Raw genomic sequence first — 16,585 nt, 5'->3', positions numbered from 1 at the left:
TATTTCATGTGGTCAGTCACAGTAAATACCGTAAATCCTCGAGTATAGTTCGCCCTTGAGTATAATACGCTGGGGATTTTTAGGGGGCTGTACCTCTGAAAAACCTAAACCTTGTATATAATACGCACCCCTTCTCTAACTTGAGTCAAGGAGGTCTATATAACGTCCTTGGTTTGTAAAAATGTATATGGTAACGTCCTTTATTATTATTGTATATATAACATAATGCAAACGTGTATACGCAGGGGATTTTTAGGGGGCTGTACCTCTGGAAAACCTAAACCGTGTGTATAATACGCACCCCTTCTCTAACTTGAGTCGTGCGTAATTAAGCCAGCAGCACCTAGTCGAACAAACACTTCCGCGCATGCGTAATACAATAATGGTGATGTTCTTAACTGTTATATGGGAATGTAAATATGTTTGCAAATTGTTTTTGTGACATGTTATTCTGTGTTCTGAATACTTTTATTTTAATAAATGTTGCTTACTGCAAGTTATGGATGATTCTTTTATGACTTCATTGCTTTCAGGCTTAGCTTAAGGTATTTTCGCGCCCGACATCACAAAATGCGTCTGAATAAACATTGCCGGACAGCAAATAGAGACTCGGACATTGCTTAGAAAACATTTTTCATTTCTAACCTTGTATATAGTACGCACTAGGGATTTTGACTTTTAAATTTTGGGGAAAAAATGCGGATTATACTCGAGGATTTACAGTAATAGTAAAAGGCACCCACTACACTCTCGGAGTGGTTGGCGTTAGGAAGGGCATCCAGCTGTAGAAACATTGCCAGATCAGACTGGGCCTGATGCAGCCTTCTGGCTTCCCAGATCCCAGTTGAACCGTCCAACCCATGCTAGCATGGAAAACGGATGTTAAACGATGATGATGATGATGTATCGTTACTAGCATCGCCTTACTGGCACCCGCTCCGATGGCATGTGTAAAAGATTCGAGCGAGGTTGTTGCCAGTGCCACCTGACTGGCCCCGTGCCGGTGGCATGTAAAAGCATCCAGCTGTAGAAACTCTGCCAGATCAGATTGGAGTCTGGCTCGCTAGACATCAGTCAAATCGTCCAACCCATGCCAGCATGGAAAGCGGACGTTAAACGATGATGATGATGATGAATTAATATTCCTTTCATTGCCATGGTTTCTTTTTAGTATGTACTTTGGTATGTGTCATTAAGTGTCCGACTGGGGCCTGGTGCAGCCTCCTGGTTTCCCAGACCCCAGTCGAACCGTCCAACCCATGCCAGCATGGAAAGTGGACACTAAACGATGATGATGATGAATTAAAATCCCTTTCATTGCCATGGTTTCTTTTTACTATGTACTTTGGTATGTGTCGTTAAGTGCCCAGACTGAACGAACTCCTTCCCACACTTCTTGCACTGATATGGCTTCTCGCCCGTGTGGACTCTTTGATGAACTGCTAAGTTAACAGACTGCGAGAAAGCCTTTCCACACTTCTTACACCGGAATGGTTTCTCTCCAGAGTGGATCCTTCGATGTTTATTTAAGTTTGTCGAGTCAGAGAATTTCTTCCCACATTCCTTACACTGAAAGGGTTTCTCTCCGCTATGGGTCCTCTGGTGTCTTATTAAGTTCGTAGACTGAGAAAATCTCCTGCCACACTTCTTACAACCAAATGGTTTCTCTCCAGAATGTATCTTCTTGTGTCTGTTTAAGTTCCCAAACTGACTGAACGACATCTTACATTCCTTACACTCAAATGGTTTCTTTCCAGAGTGGATTCTTTGATGTCTTTTGAAATCACCAGAACGACAGAATGACTTCTCACACTTTTTACATTGGAATCGTTTCTCTTCAATATTTCTTCTCTTTTGCATCTTTAAGGCATCAGAATCATAGAATGACTCCTCACATTTTTCAGAACGAATTGGTTTCTCTCCATTTTGTCTTCGCTCATGTCTTTTGAAATCACCAAAATGAGAGAGTGTCTTCCTCTGTTTCTTACCTTGGAATCGTTTCTCTCCAATATTTATTCTCTTTTGCGTTTTTAAGGGATCAGAATCACAGAATGGCTTATCACATTTTTCAGAACGAATTGGTTTCTCTCCATTTTGTCTTGGCTCACGTCTTTTGAAATCACCAAAATGAGAGAATGTCTTCCTCTCTTTCTTACCTTGGAATGGTTTCTCTCCAATATTTCTTCTCTTTTGCGTCTTTAAGGCATCAAAATCACAGAATGACTTCTCACACTTTTCAGAACAAATTGGTTTCTTTCCAGTTTGTCTTCGCTCACGTCTTTTGAAATCACCAGAAAGACAGAATGTCTTCTGTTTTTTACCTTGGAATGGTTTCTCTCCATTTTGTATTCTCTCACGTCTTTTGAAATCATCAAAATGAGAGACTGTCTTCCACTGTTTCTTCCATGGTTTCTTTCCAGTTTGTCTTCGCTCACATATTTTTAAGGCACCGGAATGACGGAGTGACTTCCCACGTTTCTTACCTTGGAATGGTTTGTCTCCAATGTATTTTCTCACTTGTTTACTTAAGTCACTAGAATCAGTGAATTTCTTTCCGAAATCCTTACTCTGGAATGCTTTCTTTCCAGAATGTATTTTCTTGTGTTTTTTGAATATACTAGAGTCAGAAAATTTCTTTCCGAAATCTTTACTCTGGAATGCTTTCTTTCCGGAATGTATTTTCTTGTGTTTTTTGAATATACTAGAGTCAGAAAATTTCTTTCCGAAATCCTTACTCTGGAATGCTTTCTTTCCGGAATGTATTTTCTTGTGTTTTTTGAATATACTAGAGTCAGAAAATTTCTTTCCGAAATCCTTACTCTGGAATGCTTTCTTTCCGGAATGTATTTTCTTGTGTTTTTTGAATATACTAGAGTCAGAAAATTTATTTCCGAAATCCTTACTCTGGAATGCTTTCTTTCCGGAATGTATTTTCTTGTGTTTTTTGAATATACTAGAGTCAGAAAATTTCTTTCCGAAATCCTACTCTGGAATGCTTTCTTTCCGGAATGTATTTTCTTGTGTTTTTTGAATATACTAGAGTCAGAAAATTTATTTCCGAAATCCTTACTCTGGAATGCTTTCTTTCCGGAATGTATTTTCTTGTGTTTTTTGAATATACTAGAGTCAGAAAATTTCTTTCCGAAATCCTTATTCTGGAATGCTTTCTCTCCAGAATGTATTTCCTTGTGTTTTGTGAATATACAAGAATTAGAGAATGTCTTTCCACAGTCCTCACACTGGAATGGTTTCTCTTTGGAATTCCCATTACTGCAATTCAATAAATGATCCCCTATACAGTTTGTGTCACTCTTAATAAATTGTGTTTGTATTTTATTATTTTTTCGTGACAAATTAATTCTATGTTGCTTCGAGTCTTCAAACACTTTGGTACTGCCAGGAAATTTACCATTCCGTGAAATTGAAGAACGGCAGTTACCTGTAAATATAAAGAAACATGACTGAGAAAGACATGTTTTTAAATACAAATAAATGCACTCACATACATAAATACATCTTTGTTAATGGAATCATAGAGAATATTGGGTGAGAAAACTCCTTGGATGACAAATTCTTGGTGTTAAGAACAAAGCTTCTTAATTAGATGGAGAAAATTCTAAGGTTTGCTTTGGTGTAACGGTAGCACATCTGACATCTGCAGTATGGACAACCCTTGACTTTTTTTCCACCTCAGCATCCGAAACTCAGAGTTTTATCTTGGCTACCGAATAATTGTCACATATTACAATTACAGATAAATTCCTCTATTTACATAATATCGAGGTCTCTTAATTTCTTTTGTTATCTTACCCTTTCTATCATTATATATACATATATATATATATAATATATATATATATATACATATATATATATATATATATATATATATATAATATATATATATATATGTATATATAGGCGCAGGAGTGGCTGTGTGGTAAATAGCTTGCTAACCAACCCCATGGTTCCGAGTTCAGTCCCACTGCAGGGCATCTTGGGCAAGTGTCTTCTGCTATAGATTCAGGCTGACCCAAGCCTTGTGAGTGGATTTGGTAGACGGAAACTGAAAGAAGCCTGTTGTATATATGTATGTGTTTGTGTGTCTGTGTTTGTCCCCCTAGCATTGCTTGACAACCGATGCTGGTGTGTTTACGTCCCCGTCACTTAGCGGTTCGGCAAAAAGAGACCGATAGAATAAGTACTGTGCTTACAAAAGAATAAGTCCCGGGGTCAAATTGCTCAATTAAAGGTGGTGCTCCAGCATGGCCGCAGTCAAATGACTGAAACAAGTAAAAGAGTAAGAGTACACATATATATATATACATATATATATGTATATATATATATATATATATATATATATATATATATATATATAATACATATATATATATATATATATATATATGTTATATATATATATATATATTATATAATATATATCAGAGGGAAACCTTATTTCAGCAAAACTCCATCTGAGTCCTTAATGGATGCCCCCTAGTTCCCCATCTGCAGATCATCTTCTACTAATACTGTTGCATGTCGCATCTAATTATATAGATATCTACATCTGTTGGTGAAGGCGCGTGGCTTAGTGGTTAGGGCATTTGGCTCGCGATTGTAAGGTCGTGAGTTCGATTCCCAGCGATGCGTTGAGTCCTTGAGCAAGACACTTTACTTCACGTTGCTCCAGTCCACTCAGCTGGCAAAAATGAGTTGTACCTGTAATACAAATGGGGCCAACCTTGTCACAGTTTGGTCCTGCTGAATTTCCCTGAGAACTACGTTAAGGGTACACATGTCTGTGGAGTACTCAGCCACTTGGATGCTAATTTCGCGAGCAGGCTGTTCCGTTGATCGGATCAGGTGGGACCCTCGTCGTCGCAACCGACGGAGTGCTCCTATACATCTGTTGCTTCTAAGGGAAGAAAGAGAGAGAGAGAGAGAGACTGTTGGCAGCAATAGAAGTGGTACTGATGTTGGTGATGATGATGATGACTAAATGAAGAGAGAGAGAGAAAGAGAAAGTAAATTATAAGTGAGAGATTTTTACCTGCTGAACTGATTGTTTCTGATAATTTTGCTCCAACAGTGGACACAGTCTTTGCTTTCAGTTGTCCACCTTGTGAGATACCAAGATATTTGGCATATTCCTCTCCATACCAAACAAGTAATTCTTCACCAGGATCAATGTTTCTTAATGTTCTATAGTAAATATTACCATTTTTCTGAACAGCAGTTAAATTCTGTTCTTCGTCGGTCCTTGCACAGTTTACATATCGCAACCAATTAGAGAGTTTCACATTCTTTGCATCAACAGAATGGATGTGTTTTCCATTCTTTTCAATCTGTATCAGAAATGGAACTGACAATGATTTTCAATAGTCATAAAACGTAGAAGAAGGGGTTCTGTTCCTAACCATTATTGGTCCCTCTCAGACTGATATGGTGGTGAAGTTAGTGTTAATGTCATGCAAAGACTATAATTCTATTTTCCTTCACCAACCAGTCGACAATATTCTACATTTTCACTTAGTGATTCTCGCATCTCTTCAGCAATCCCAGCTGGGCTGTCACTTCAGGGATCAAGACATCATAATACAATAGAATCACACCCAGAATTTTCCAGAAAAATTTTTAAAAACCATCTTTTGTTATTGAATATTATTGCAAATTTTTTTATACATATTTATTTAACATTCTATCTTTGAAAGCTTTCTTACCAAATCATCATCATCATCATCATCATCGTTTAACGTCCGTTTTCTGCGCTAGCACGGGTTGGACGGTTCGACCGGGGTCTGACCCGTGCTAGCGCGGAAAACGGACGTTAAACGATGATGATGATGATGATGATTTGGTAAGAAAGCTTTCAAAGATAGAATGTTAAATAAATATGTATAAAAAAAATTTTTTTTAATTTGCAATAATATTCAATAACAAAAGATGTTTTTATTTTTATTTTTCTGGAAAATTCTGGGTGTGATTCTATTGTATTATGATCTCTTAATCCCTGAAGTGACAGCCCAGCTGGGATTGCTGAAGAGATGCGAGAATCACTAAGTAAAAATGTAGAATATTGTTGACTGGTTGGTGAAGGAAAATATTTAATTAGTTTTTACATACTCTTCCTCCTCCACCACCACCGACACCAGCGATCCCTCGACTGCAAGTCCGCTGCTCTAACCACTAGGCCATGTGCCTCCACAAGTCTTCCTGGGTCTAACCTTTTCCACAAGTTCCTTCCACAATTAGAGCGTGACACTTCACGCAGCTGCCCTCATCCATACACATCACATGACCATACCAGTGCAGTCGCCTCTCTTGCACACCGCATCTGATGCTTCCTATGTCCAACTTTTCTCTCAGGATGCTCTCACTCTGTCCTGCATGCACACTGACACTACACATCCAGCAAAGCACACTGGTTTCATTTCTTTCAAGCCTATGCATGTCTTCAGCAGTCACAGCCCATGTTTCACTGCTGTAGCATGGCTGTTCACAGACAAACATCATACAGTCTCCCTTTCACTCTGAACAAGAGGCCCTTTGTTACCAGCAGAAGTAGGAGCTCTCTGAACTTAGCCCAGCCTATTCTTGAGCAAGAGGCCCTTTGTTACCAGCAGAAGTAGGAGCTCTCTGAACTTAGCCCAGCCTATTCTTGAGCAAGAGGCCCTTTGTTACCAGCAGAAGTAGGAGCTCTCTGAACTTAGCCCAGCCTATTCTTGAGCAAGAGCCCTTTGTTACCAGCAGAAGTAGGAGCTCTCTGAACTTAGCCCAGCCTATTCTTGAGCAAGAGGCCCTTTGTTACCAGCAGAAGTAGGAGCTCTCTGAACTTAGCCCAGCCTATTCTTGAGCAAGAGGCCCTTTGTTACCAGCAGAAGTAGGAGCTCTCTGAACTTAGCCCAGCCTATTCTTGAGCAAGAGGCCCTTTGTTACCAGCAGAAGTAGGAGCTCTCTGAACTTAGCCCAGCTTATTCTTATTCCAGCAGCTACGCTCTCAGACCATCCACCCCTGCTACTGACTTGCTCATTTAGGTAACAGAAGCCATCAACTACTTCTAGTTTTCCATTCTGACATGTGATTGAATCTATTTTATGTACTGTTGTGTCTGGGGAGAGTCATTCTCTTTTTGTGCCTTATAATTTAACCCTTTAGTGTTCGCATTATTCTGCCAAAATTAATCCCTTTTTATCCACATTGCCTTGAACTAATCATTCATTAATCTTGTAGCTATGAGATTTTGATGAGGTAGCTGTTAATTTTTAAAATGATATTGTAGGGTTGGTGTGAGAGATCAGATATGGCCAGTTTGAACATAAAACAGGCAGAATACTTTGGGCCGGATATGGCCGGTCTACATGCTAAAGGGTTAACACACACTCACCAGTAAATTTTCCGCGTTTTTCTTATTTTTATTTTCCTAAAATTTTCGTTGCATCTTGCAACCTTTTCAATAGTCTTGATGAAATATTTTATGTACGTTTTTGGTGTTTACTGTACCTGTACACCTTCCACACACAAAAATAGTCTTCCCTGTTAACCTTCCTCTGATATTGCTGCACCTCTTATGTGTCCATAGCTTACACTGGCTACATTATTATTATTATTATTATTATTATTAACTTAGCTAACTGCCTATCTTCTTCATCACAAAACCATATCTCGTAAGCTAACTCCACCCGTCTAACACCCGTGGACATATTTACAAAGTCAGAAAACAGCACAGCTCCTTCCATGACTTCAGGAAACATTTTTTCACGCTGAGAGTTGCTGAAGCATGGAACAAACTGCCGGCATCAGTTGTTAGAGCACTGCATCCTTCAAAACTTCCATGCTTCCTGACATTCGCCAACACTACACTTGATTTTCTCCCCTCCATACACACACAAGCATGTATCTGACTCATACATTGTTCGCTTTCCGGACATTTCTACATTACTGCATGTACTTTATATGCACTTTCTGACAAGTTGTGGTGCACCTGAGCACTGTATACAATAATTTCATTATTATTATTATATATGACCTGCAAAGACATTATGTGATACAGTACATCATTCTATAGAAGCAAATGGAAAACGAGTTATAATAGGTTTAATGTTGATGAAAAATTAATGATTTAAAATTGCTATAGTTGTTGGAAGCACTCCGTCAGTTACGACGACGAGGGTTCCGGTTGATCCGATCAACAGAACAGCCTGCTCATGAAATTAACGTGTAAGTGGCTGAGCACTCCACAGACACGTGCACCCTTAACGTAGTTCTCGGGGATATTCAGCGTGACACAGAGAGTGACAAGGCCGGCCCTTTGAAATACAGGTACAACAGAAACAGGAAGTAAGAGTGAGAGTGAGAGAAAGTTGTGGTGAAAGAGTACAGCAGGGATCACCACCATCCCCTGCTGGAGCCTCGTGGAGCTTTTAGGTGTTTTCGCTCAATAAACACTCACAACGCCCGGTCTGGGAATCGAAACTGCGATCCTACGACCGCGAGTCCGCTGCCCTAACCACTGGGCCATTGCGCCTCCGCTATAGTTAACACATTATGAATGTTTTATAAATCTGACATGTTAAGTATATTCCATAGTTTTTAACACGTTACCTTCCAACTGTAACCAGATGCATGGACATCATCCGAATCATTAATAATTTTTCCTTCGTAAGGGCCAAACCTGCTTCTAGCATGAATTGTAATAAGAGCAAAGGCTCCAAGACCAGCTCCTGGGATTTTTGATTTGGTGATAGACACACAAGGTGGAGCAGTTAATTTGGCTCGATTCGGAGTTTCTTTCGCAACCTAAATGCAAAGAAAAATAATTGATAATTGCTCCAACTCTAATAAATTCTATGTTAGTAATGAACACAGACAGACTATATGTATTATCTCTTATTGACCAAAACAATATCTGGCATCATATTTCATTTTCTTTAACCCTTTTGGTACCAACCTGGTTGAAACCACCTCTGGCTCTTTAGTACAAATATCTTGTTTTCATAAGTTTTGAATTAAAATCTTCCACCAAACCTTAGTCACAATTTATGTTCCTAACACTAGCTTAATTATAACTAAGTTATTTTACTAAATTCTTTGTTATATTTAAAATAATTGAAAGAAACACAGAGCATCTCAACAGAAATATGGTAACAAAAGGGTTAAAATATATAATAGAGAAACAATTCTTAACCCTTTTGATACCAACCTGGCTGAAGCCGCCTCTGGCTCTGTAGTACAAATGTCTTGTTTTCAAAAGTTTTTAATCAAAATCTTCCACCAAACCTTAGTCACAATTTATGTTCCTAACACTAGCTGAATGATAATTAAGTTATTTTACTAAATTCTTTGTTATATTTAAAATTAATTGAAAGAAGCTCAGGGCATCTCAACAGAAATACAGTAACGAAAGGGTTAAAGTCTCACTATAAATGGTTAGAACTTCAGATTACCAGACTAATTATAAGAAGTATCTATTGTCGTCGTTAAACATTTTTTTTTCCATGTTGCATGGGTCAGATGAAATTTTTTGTTGAGGCAGATTTTCTATGGGTAAATAACTTTCTTATCACCAACCCTCACCTGTTTTCAAGTAAGGTAATATTTCCCATCTCCATAAACAGACGTATTTTCCAAGGAAGAGTGGAAATAGAGGATTCTGCTTGCATTGCTGTGACACCCAGTTATAATTATTATGTGATGTCAAAGCAATGGGACAGCAACATTTATACACACGAACGACAGACTTTTTCTAGTTTCTGTCTATCAAATCTGCTCACAAGCTTTGTTCAGCCCACAGCTATATCAGAAAAAAAACTTACCCAAAGTGCCAAGCAGTGGGACTGAACCTGGAACAATGTTGTTGGGAAATACACTTTTTACCACATAGACATGATTTATATCATTCAAAGATAATTACAAACTAAACTTTGTTCAATACTTTATAGAGACATAAGTTTAGTTGTAAAGATGTGTTCAATCACTCGAGTAACAAAGATAGATTATATTTTGTTTCTAACAATCATGAAATACAAATGCATGAACACTTTTGTTCCTTAATCTATATTGGAACATATTATTAAACAAACCATCATAAAAGTATATCATCATCATCATCATCATCGTTTAACGTCCGTTCTCCATGCTAGCATGGGTTGGACGGTTTGACCGGGGGTCTGGGAAGCCAGAAGGCTGCACCAGGCTCTGGCCTTATCTGGCAATGTTTCTACAGCTGGATGCCCTTCCTAAAGCCAACCACTCCGAGAGTGTAGTGGGTGCTTTTTACGTGCCACCTGCACTGGTGCCAGGCGAGGCTGGCATCGGCCACGGTCGGATTGGTGCATTTTACGTGCCACCTGCACGGAAGCCAGTCGAGGCGGCACTGGCTTCGGCCACGATTCGGATGGTGCTTTTTACGTGCCACCGACACGTAAAAAATATATAGTTATATATTTCTTTGGCATTAGGAAGGGCATCCAGCTGTAGAAACACTGCCAGATCTGACTGGCCTGGTGCAGCCTTCGGGCTTCCCAGACTCCAGTTGAACCGTCCAACCCATGCTAGCATGGAAAGCGGACGTTAAACGATGATGATGATGATGATGATTTCTTTATTGCCCACAAGGGGCTAAACATAGAGGGGACAAACAAGGACAGACAAATGGATTAAGTCGATTATATCGACCGCAGTGCGTAACTGGTACTTAATTTATCGACACCGAAAGGATGAAAGGCAAAGTCAACCTCGGCGGAATTTGAACTCAGAACGTAACGACAGACGAAATACCGCTAAGCATTTCGCCCGGCGTGCTAACGACTCTGCCAGCTCGCTACCTTATAAAAGTATACATAGTTATAATGGTGAGGAATGTTTACCTTCTTATCTGAAACCACAAGGAGTGGGCCATGATTAGGACAGTCACCAGTATACTCTTCATTGCAGTCTTCACAATCTAATGAAAGTCAGCAAGAAATAAATTTAAAACAATTACATTGTTTTTCTATGTTATCCTGGAGTGAATATTTTTTTATTTTTTTTTTTTTTACTTGTATATATATATATATTCGCCAACACTACACCTGATTTTCTCCCCTCCATACACACGCTGAAGCATGGAACAAACTGCCGGCATCAGTTGTTGGTTGTCGGAGCACTGCATCCTTGAAAACTTCCATGCTTCCTGAGATTCGCCAACACTATACCTGATCTTCTCCCCTCCATACACACGCTGAAGCATGGAACAAACTGCTGGCATCAGTTGTTGGTTGTCGGAGCACTGCATCCTTGAAAACTTCCATGCTTTCTGAGATTCGCCAACACTACACCTGATTTTCTCCCCTCCATACACACGCTGAAGCATGGAACAAACTGCCGGCATCAGTTGTTGGTTGTCGGAGCACTGCATCCTTGAAAACTTCCATGCTTTCTGAGATTCGCCAACACTACACCTGATCTCCTCCCCTCTATACACACAAGCAAGCATCTATCTGACTCATACACTGTTCACTTTCCAGACATTTGTACATTACTGCATATACTTTATATGCACTTTTGACAAGTTGTGGTGCACCTGAGCACTGTATACAATAATTTCATTATTATTATTATAATTAATTAATGGAGTATTGCTCTACACTATCCCACAATGGCTAAGTCTACAGCTAATGTTTCCCATTAGTTAAACTGAAGTAGTTTTATCTCCATTACAGTTATATGTGTATGTCTAATGATTTTCAATTCTATGAAAGATCACATGAAACAGATGGGTATAGAAATAAATATATTTACTTAAATGTTCACATGTGGCTCTTCAAATCTAAGACCTTCTCTGGATCACAACTTCTTTTTATTCCTATCACTCATCATCATCATCGTCGTCATCGTTTAGCGTCCGCTTTCCATGCTAGCATGGGTTGGACAATTTGACTGAGGTCTGCCGAACCAGACTCCAATCTTGGCAGAGTTTCTACAGCTGGATGCCCTTCCTAGCGCCAACCACTCTGATAGTGTAGTGGGTGCTTTTATGTGCCACCGGCACGAGGGCCAGTTTGGTGGTACTGGCAACGACCACACTCAAATGGTGCTTTTTTATGTGCCACCTGCAGAGGAGCCAGTCCAACGGCACTGGCCGACGACCTCACTTAAATCCCAATGTAAATTTATATTCATACCTATTTCCTTATTACCCACAAGGGGCTAAACACAGAGGGGACAAACAAGGACAGACATAGGTATTAAGTCGATTACATCGACCCCAGTGCGTAACTGGTACTTAATTTATCAACCCCAAAAGGATGAAAGGCAAAGTCGACCTCAGCAGAATTTGAACTCGCAATGTAACGCAGACAAAATACCTATTTCTTTACTACCCACAAGGGGCTAAACACAGAGGGGACAAACAAGGACAGACATAGGTATTAAGTCGATTACATCGACCCCAGTGCGTAACTGGTACTTAATTTATCAACCCCGAAAGGATGAAAGGCAAAGTCGACCTCGGCAGAATTTGAACTCGCAACGTAACGCAGACAAAATACCGCTAAGCATTTCGCCCGGCGTGCTAACGTTTCTGCCAGCTCGCCGCCTATTTATATTCATACCAATATATCAGCTGCCAACATCACTGCTTCTAGTTTGTAATATTTGGGGGCTGGGCTGTAAGTTCAATTCACTACCCTCACAAACACACAGTAATGTGTGGATGTCTGCTTAAATAACAAACACTTTCATGAAAATCAGGACAAAACAAACCATTATACTTACCAATAAAGCTACCATCTGACGGTACTTCAAAAGAAGTGTAATTTTGGGGTCTTCTCCTTAATGTCATTGAACACACCATGGTACTTACTTTTGTTTTTTGCTGGTTTAATCTAGATAAAAGTGAATGGTTAATTGGTCAGAGCAAACGAAGGACAATGAATTTGATTATAAAGACAAACACAACTAGAGAAGTAAGATGTATATATATCTTTACTCTCTTTTACTCTCTTTTACTTGTTACAGTCATGTGACTGTGGCCATGCTGGAGCACCGCCTTTAGTCGAGCAACTCGACCCCGGGACTTATTCTTTTGTAAGCCCAGTACTTATTCTATCGGTCTCTTTGCCAAACCGCTAAGTGACGGGGACGTAAACACACCAGCATCAGTTGTCAAGCGATGTTGGGGGGACAAACACAGACACACAAACACATACACACACATACATATATATATATATATGACAGGCTTCTTTCAGTTTCCGTCTACCAAATCCACTCACGAGGCATTGGTCGGCCCGGGGCTATAGCAGAAGACACTTGCCCAAGGTGCCACGCAGTGGGACTGAACCCGGAACCATGTAGTTGGTTAGCAAGCTACTTACCACACAGCCACTCCTACATATATATATGTATATTTATTTTATTTTTATTTATTTATTTTTATTTTATCTAGTTTCAGCTCACAAGTTGTGGCCATGCTGGGGCACCACCATTCGGTGTTGCTACATAATTTTATACTTCACGAATGCTTTTTTAGCAATTGCCATTTGGTGCATGAGAGAGTTCGACGCAGCTGCCCTCATCTGCACCTCCTGCCGTGAAGTTGGTTCATCTGGACACCTGACAAGAAGAGATCCAGTTTTTTTTTAAGACACCTACATCCACCCCATGCAGGTCTCTCAGGTCCTTCGGGAGGATATTGAAGAGCTGTGGACCTCTGAAGCCCAGGCTATCACAGTATCTTGTCCTACATCTTGATGGCAAATTTGCAGTCCTTGGCACTATGCAGTGGTGCCCAGTTCTAGCATTTGTGTAACTCTCGATGCCAAAGTTTGGGACAAGTCCTTCCAGGATCTTCCAGATGTATATTATGGCATATCTTTCTCGCCTACGCTCTAAGGAATTGATGATATATATATCATCATCATCGTTTAACGTCCATTTTCCATGCTAGCATGGGTTGGACGGTTCGACCGGGGTCTGGGAAGCCAGGAGGCTGCACCAGACTCCAGTCTGATCTGGCAGTGTTTCTACAGCTGGATGCCCTTCATAACACCAACCACTCCGTGAGTGTAGAGGGTGCATTTTACGTACCACCGGCACAGGTGCCAGGGGAGGATGGCAGCAGCCACAATTGGTTGGTGCTTTTTATGTGCCACCGGCACAGAAGCCAGTCAAGGCGGCACTGGCATCGGCCATGTTTGGATGGTGCTTTTTACGTGCCACCAGCACGGGTATCACAACTACAATTTCTATTTGATATTTATTTTGATGTTGATGTACTTGACTCATATATATATATATATGGCACGTAAAAAGCACCATCCGACCGTGGCCGTTGCCAGCTCCGTCTGGTCCCCGTGCCAGTGGCACGTAAAAAGCACCCACTACACTCACGGAGTGGTTGGCGTTAGGAAGGGCATCCAGCTGTAGAAACACTGCCAGATCAGACTGGGCCTGATGCAGCCTTCTGGCTTCACAGACCCCAGTTGAACCGTCCAACCCATGCTAGCATGGAAAACGGACGTTAAATGATGATGATGATGATATATATATATATATATCATATGTACATACATCTGCAGTTACTCTATCTAGATCACTAGCCCTCAAACAAATTCATGGGACTAGGAATCCGGTTGGAGGTAAAGAATACGCATACCACCCGTTTTTAGGTGTAACAAAAGTCCTAACCCTAACCCCAAATCCTTAACCCTTAATCCTAAACCCTAACCCTTACCACCGGGTGGGCGTAATCTTTACTTTCGCCGGAATCCGAATAAGCTTGTTTTTAGAAAAATGCATTTTTTTCAAGGTGAGGTGCGAACCCGCATTAGACCCGCACAACTCCGGTGCGAATCGGCATTCGCCCCTCATTTACATATATTCCACTCTCTCTCTCTCTCTCTCTCTCTCTCACACACACACACACACACACACTTATACACACACACACACACACACGTACGCGTATACAAACAGGGTGTGTTTATTTAGCAAGCAGAACGTTTGTCTCATGCTAATTTCTCGTCAACTGGATAACAATATTACAGAAAGACAAAACAAAAGTTGGAAAACTTGGACGAACCAACGAGGAAATCGTTACACAGTGATCAACGTGGAGGCGCAATGGCCCAGTGGTTTGAGCAGCGGACTCGCGGTCGTAGGATCGCGGTTTCGATTCCCAGACCGGGCGTTGTGAGTGTTTATTGAGCGAAAACACCTAAAAAGTTCCATGAAGGTCCGGCAGGGGATGGTGGTGATCCCTGCTGTACTCTTTCACCACAACTTTCTCTCACTCTTTCTTCCTGTTTCTGTTGTACCTGTATTTCAAAGGGGCAGGCCTTGTCACTCTCTGTATCACGCTGGATATCCCCCGAGAACTACGTTAAGGGTGCACGTGTCTGTGGAGTGCTCAGCCACTTACACGTTAATTTCACGAGCAGGCTGTTCCGTTGATTCGGATCAACCGGAACCCTCGTCATCGTAACCAACGGAGTGCTTCCATTTCAAAGGGCCGGCCTTGTCACTCTCTGTGTCCCGCTGAATATCCCCGAGAACTACGTTAAGGGTACACGTGTCTGTGGAGTGCTCAGCCACTTACACGTTAATTTCACGAGCAGGCTGTTCCGTTGATTCGGATCAACCGGAACCCTCGTCGTCGTAACCGACGGAGTGCTTCCTCCTTATTTAATCAACATTTTTATATAACTTCCTCGTCAAATACCCGAGATATGGACCATAAACAAAACTTGACTTAAACAGGATTCAAATAATCCTATCAGGTGGTGCTATTAAGTTAGACATGGCCTGGACCAATCTTTGGTCGAAACATATCTAAGTTTATCTAAGTTTATCGTCATTCATAAAACAAATTACTGTCGTTGCCAACCGAATCGTATACGAAAACTGAAAGTAATTCACTCGGCAATTTCCGTAATTGACTTCCTTAATTGTTTTTCTCAGCTGATGTACTTACGTTTAGATATTTGTTGTATTCTCTTATAATGTTTTCAGTCCAATGGCCGTGGCCATGCTGGAGCACCGCCATTGTAATCATCTTTCCACTTTCCACCATTGTCTCGGAGCGGCTTCTGGTGAAGGATGGAGTTCGATGCTACGGACCTCTTTTCCGTTTCTTGCTTAGATATTTATTCCTTTATTGTCCACAAAGGGCTAAACATAGAGGGGTACAAACAAGGACAGACAAAGGGATCAAGTCGATTATATCGACCTCAGTGCGTAACTGGTACTTATTTAATCGACCCCGTAAGGATGAAAGGCAAAGTCGACCTCGGCGGAATTTGAACTCAGAACGTAACGGCAGACGAAATACCTATTTGTTTACTACCCACAAGGGGCTAAACACAGAGGGGACAAACAAGGACAGACAAACGGATTAAGTCGATTACATCGACCCCAGTGCGTAACTGGTACTTAATTTATCGACCCCGAAAGGATGAAAGGCAAAGTCGACCTCGGCGGAATTTGAACTCAGAAACTAGCGGCAGACGAAATACCTATTTCTTTACTACCCACAAGGGGCTAAACACAGAGGGGACAAACAAGGACAGACAAAGGGATCAAGTCGATTATATCGACCCC

At 40.8% G+C, this 16,585-nt stretch overlaps 1 protein-coding gene across 1 annotated transcript; it reads right to left on the bottom strand.

The window, feature by feature from the left end:
• Nucleotides 1-1,314: 1,314 nt before the first annotated feature.
• LOC115226046 (zinc finger protein 709-like) lies at nt 1,315-16,210 on the bottom strand. The gene is made up of 8 exons (XM_029797018.2): nt 15,960-16,210; nt 12,761-12,870; nt 10,873-10,949; nt 8,609-8,803; nt 5,057-5,351; nt 2,904-3,439; nt 2,195-2,850; nt 1,315-2,110 (listed from the first exon to the last, which is right to left on the bottom strand). The coding sequence occupies exons 2-8, from the start codon at nt 12,837-12,839 to the stop codon at nt 1,315-1,317; spliced, it is 2,634 nt and encodes an 877-aa protein (XP_029652878.1). The 5' UTR covers nt 12,840-12,870; nt 15,960-16,210.
• Nucleotides 16,211-16,585: the final 375 nt, after the last annotated feature.

Source organism: Octopus sinensis, linkage group LG29 (assembly GCF_006345805.1).
Source record: "Octopus sinensis linkage group LG29, ASM634580v1, whole genome shotgun sequence".
Lineage (NCBI taxonomy): Eukaryota > Metazoa > Mollusca > Cephalopoda > Octopoda > Octopodidae > Octopus > Octopus sinensis.
Note: the sequence above shows the minus strand (reverse complement) of the source record. Positions and strands in the feature narration are given on the sequence as shown.